Genomic DNA, 3,962 nt, shown 5'->3' with positions numbered 1-3,962 from the left:
GGGCACCTGACTGCATCGTGCACCGGACAGCGGGGCGCGCAACCGGGCACCTGACTGCATCGTGCACCGGACAGCGGGGCGCGCAACCGGGCACCTGACTGCACCGTGCACTGGATAGCGGGGCGCGCAATCGGGCACCTGACTGCACCGTGCACCGGATAGTGGGGCGCGCAACCGGGCACCCGACTGCACCGTGCACGGGACAGCGGGGCGCGCAACCGGGGGCCGGACTGCGCCAGCCCAACGTGCTCTAGGACTGGGGAGCCCGCCACCGGAACCAGCGCTGGGCCCTTCGAGTCACCTGGGGACGGCCCTGCGGAGCAGGCGGCAGCTGTTGCCTGGCCCCGGGGTAGGAGCGCAGGCTGGAGGCGGAGCCAGGCGCTGGAGCGCATGGAGCCCGGGGCGCCGTTCGCTCCATGTGGCTGTTCCTGCCGCTGCTGCTGTGCTGGGGCTGCGCTGGCGGCGGCGGCCCGGAGGAGCCCTGCTGGGAAGCGCTGCTCCGCTGCCAGGACGAGCCGGACTGCGGCGCCGCCTACAGCCAGTCGCAGGCGGCCTGCGAGCCGGTACTGAGCCGGGCCGAGGCAGGAAGCGGGGAGCCCCCCGGCGGCTGCCCCAGCCACTGCATCGGGGCGCTGGTGCGGCTGAACCGCAGCCGGAGCGGCCCGGCCCTGGAGCGCTGCGAGTGCGGGCAGGACGCGCGCTGCCGCCGGCTGAAGGCGGCCATCGAGCCCTGCCTGCCCCGGCCCTCGCGCAGCGGCCTGGGCTGCACGGCCGCCCGCTTCCGCTGCCAGCAGGAGCCCGCCTGCCGGGAGCCGCTGGACGCCTACTTGGCCCGCTGCGGGCAGCTCTTCAACGGGCGGCGCTGCTCGGCCGCCTGCCGGGCAGCCATGGGGCAGCTGCTGGCCGCGCCGGGGGGCCCAGCGCTGGAGCGCTGCGTGTGCGACGGGCCCGAGCGCCCCTTCTGCCAGGTGCTCAAGGCCAACATGGGCCGCCTGTGCTCCGCGCCGCCCGCCGAGCCGGGCCCGGACGAGGACTACCGGGACGAGGAGCGGCTCCTGCGGGAAGAGGACGAGGGGCCGGGCGCGGGCGGTGCCTGGGTGCGCTCCGGGGGCAGCTCCCGGGACGCGCCGGCCTGGTGCGCCCTGGCCCTGGGAGTCCTGCCGCTGGGACTCCGGCTCCTCTCCTGGCCCTAGGCCGGGCCGCTCGTAGCCTGGCCTGGGGATCGGAGCGGAGGGACCCCCTAGCGTCGGAGGTGGCTGCCGTGAGCTGGAGCAGGGGTCCTGGCTGACACTCAAGGTTGCCAGCCACCCGGAGGGCCCCGTTCAGAGGCGCCTTTCCCGGCGCTGGGACTCCGGCTGCTTGTCCAGCGTTTCTCCTTGGGCTGAGGTTCCCATAGGGGTTGGAGGGGCCGAGATGCGACCTTTTCCTTGGACCCCGGCAACATCATTTGCCCTTTCACCGGCGAAGAGATGCGGCAGGTCACTAGTACCAGGGGAGCCCAGCTAGGGACTGGTCTGTTCTCAGTACTGATCACCTAAATTCTCAGCTCCAGGGGCGGAGTTAGTGTGAGGGGCACTAAAGGGATCAGAAAATGCTGTAATCCCCATTTTTGCTCTTGTGTGTGGTTCATACCTGGGGACACAGGTCTTCACCCAGAGGGGAGCTCTCCATTCCAAATACTAAGGCTAACAGAAGCCAGGAAATCTTCAAACATCTGGTTACAAAGCACTGAATTGAGGATGGCCCCACACTGCCCCAGCTGTTCAGGGCTCATGAGTCAGGCTCCAATAAGTTGAGACTGGCTAGAAAAAGTTGTGAGATTTAAAAAATGAGGAGTTATTTTTCTTTGCCTTTGGGTTTTAAGCCTTTCAAGGGTCGTATTTTTACACCCAGCCACAAGGGCTAGACATTTCCTTCATTAAAGAAATGAAAGTTTGGAGTCTTAAGTGATGACAGATTTAAGTACAGCACAAGACTTGCAATAGTTTTGCAATGAGTTGGCAATACTGGGTTGAGAAGAGAGTGTCTTGTCTAATGTTTAGAGCAGAAGATAAGGAATCTGGATGCTTGGATTCTATTTCTAGCGTTTCACTGGGTGAATTTAAGCAAAGTTACATAAATCGCACACCAAGATTGAGAGTGGCTTTCAAAGCACATGGCAGCAAAACAGAGTTAGCAGAGACACATTTTCCAGACACAGGTTAGCAGTGTCCATAAGGCCTGGCCCTCTCTCTGCCTTAGTTTACCCCATCTGTGAAATGGGTTTAATAATTCCTAGCTCACAGAGGTATTGGCAGCCTAAATAATTGACAAAGCCCTGGCTGGGATGATTTAGTTGGGATTGGTCCTGCTTTGAACAGGAGGTTGGACTAGATGATCTCCTGAGGTCTCTTCCAACCCTGATGTTCTATGATTCTAATTACCTGGTTGATCCCCACTAGCAGCCTGTGGCAAACCTGCTCTTGCAGCCTTCTAGTTGCTGGGACCCACAGGGCAGGGCATGAAGGGAGCTGATGGTGAGCAGCCCCGACCCCTGTTTCGCCATCACAGACCTAGGGAAATAGGGGAAAGAGGAATCCAATAGCCCAGGGTGAATGTGAGCGTCCTTTTGCCATCCAAGCTGAGCACTTCACTTCTTATTTCCTCTTGCTCCCCTGAGTCCATAGCCTGACAATAACTGTACAGTGATCATGCCAAGGCCTGCAGGTCTACATAGTAAACCTAGTCTCTGGTACCGTACACCCCCATGCACACCCACTGGGATTCTACTGCAAAGAGCTGTTTCTCTGTAGCATGCTTCTTCCTTGTAGGCCTGAGCTTTCCAGTGACTTCAGATTGGACCCTGGGTGTACAAGTGATACTCTTCTGTGACTCACATCCTGATGTGCCAGAACAGGGACATCCAGCCATGCCGACCACTCCCCCAAGTGTGCTGGGAAGTCTTAGGGTTACACCTAACATCTATAGAAGCTCACAATTTGTTTTAACTAAAAACCAAATGCACTGAGTCTCAGAGCCTGGGTCAGTTGATTGAGGCTCACAGGGCTCGCTGTGGGGCTAAAAATAGCAATGTAGACCTTTGGGCTTGGGGTGGAGCCCATGATCTGAGACCTACCTGCACTCACAGGCTTGTAGAGCCCAAATGTCTACACTGGAATCTTCAGTTCCACCGCCCAAGCCCTGGGAACCAAAGTCAGCTGACCCAGGCCAGCCTCAGCCATCTGGTGGGTCTTTTATTGCAGTGTAGACATATCCATAGACTCTAGAGCAAGCCATAGGGTTGAGCTGGTCCAAGGGTCACTCTCTGGTTACTCATGTTTTGGAGCCACTTTAAAACATCTGCCTTCTCTTCTTGGTGCTCCATCACTTTTAATGCATGCAAAGCCACAGATCAACTGCAACCAGACTTGGCTAACCATTGTGAATATGTATATTACTTGGAATGTCTTTTCCTGCACACATATTTTGTACAGAAAGTAGGGGGCCAACCTGAGGTTAAGTTGTAAAATAAGCATAACCCTGTCACTGTAAAATCTTTACTTTTTTCTAATTCAACCTTAGAACATGTATTTTTGGTACCATTTCGATAAAAGTTTTCAACAAAGTTACAATATTGGTTTGAGTATCTTGAATCTCCTTAGAATTCTTCTGGGGTTGTGGGGAGTGGACGTAGAATAATTGCAGGTGCCCAAGCCTGGCTTTTTTGTCAGGGGTTCCCCCAGCGAAGTTATTCTTGGGGGCTGACAGCAAACGTGGGCTGGTGGGTTCACTGTTCCCTCCCCAGCCCACAGAGCAGGGGCTGGGTCAGTACTGGGAACAGGGGCTGCAAAGTTCTTCATCAGACCCTGTGTGAACAGAGATGCTTGTCACCTACAAACTGTAATATCTGGTCTGTGTCCAGCTGAATAAATGATGGTTCTGTATCCGAGCCGGGCACTGAAGAAGGGAACTGGGGACTGGAG

At 57.3% G+C, this 3,962-nt stretch overlaps 1 protein-coding gene across 1 annotated transcript; it reads left to right on the top strand.

The window, feature by feature from the left end:
* The first annotated feature begins 416 nt into the window (after nucleotides 1-416).
* Nucleotides 417-1,193, top strand: LOC115658816 (growth arrest-specific protein 1-like). The gene has a single exon (XM_030578267.1). The coding sequence runs from the start codon at nucleotides 417-419 to the stop codon at nucleotides 1,191-1,193; it is 777 nt and encodes a 258-aa protein (XP_030434127.1).
* The last annotated feature ends 2,769 nt before the right edge of the window (nucleotides 1,194-3,962 follow it).

This window comes from Gopherus evgoodei, chromosome 10 (genome assembly GCF_007399415.2).
Source record: "Gopherus evgoodei ecotype Sinaloan lineage chromosome 10, rGopEvg1_v1.p, whole genome shotgun sequence".
Lineage (NCBI taxonomy): Eukaryota > Metazoa > Chordata > Testudines > Testudinidae > Gopherus > Gopherus evgoodei.
The sequence above is the reverse complement of the archived record's forward strand: the minus strand, read 5'-3'. Positions and strand labels throughout refer to the sequence as shown.

Coding starts and splice junctions, on each gene's coding strand:
- LOC115658816 (XM_030578267.1), top strand. CDS start 417: ATGTGGCTGTTCCTGCCGCTGCTGCTGTGCTGGGGCTGCGCTGGCGGC.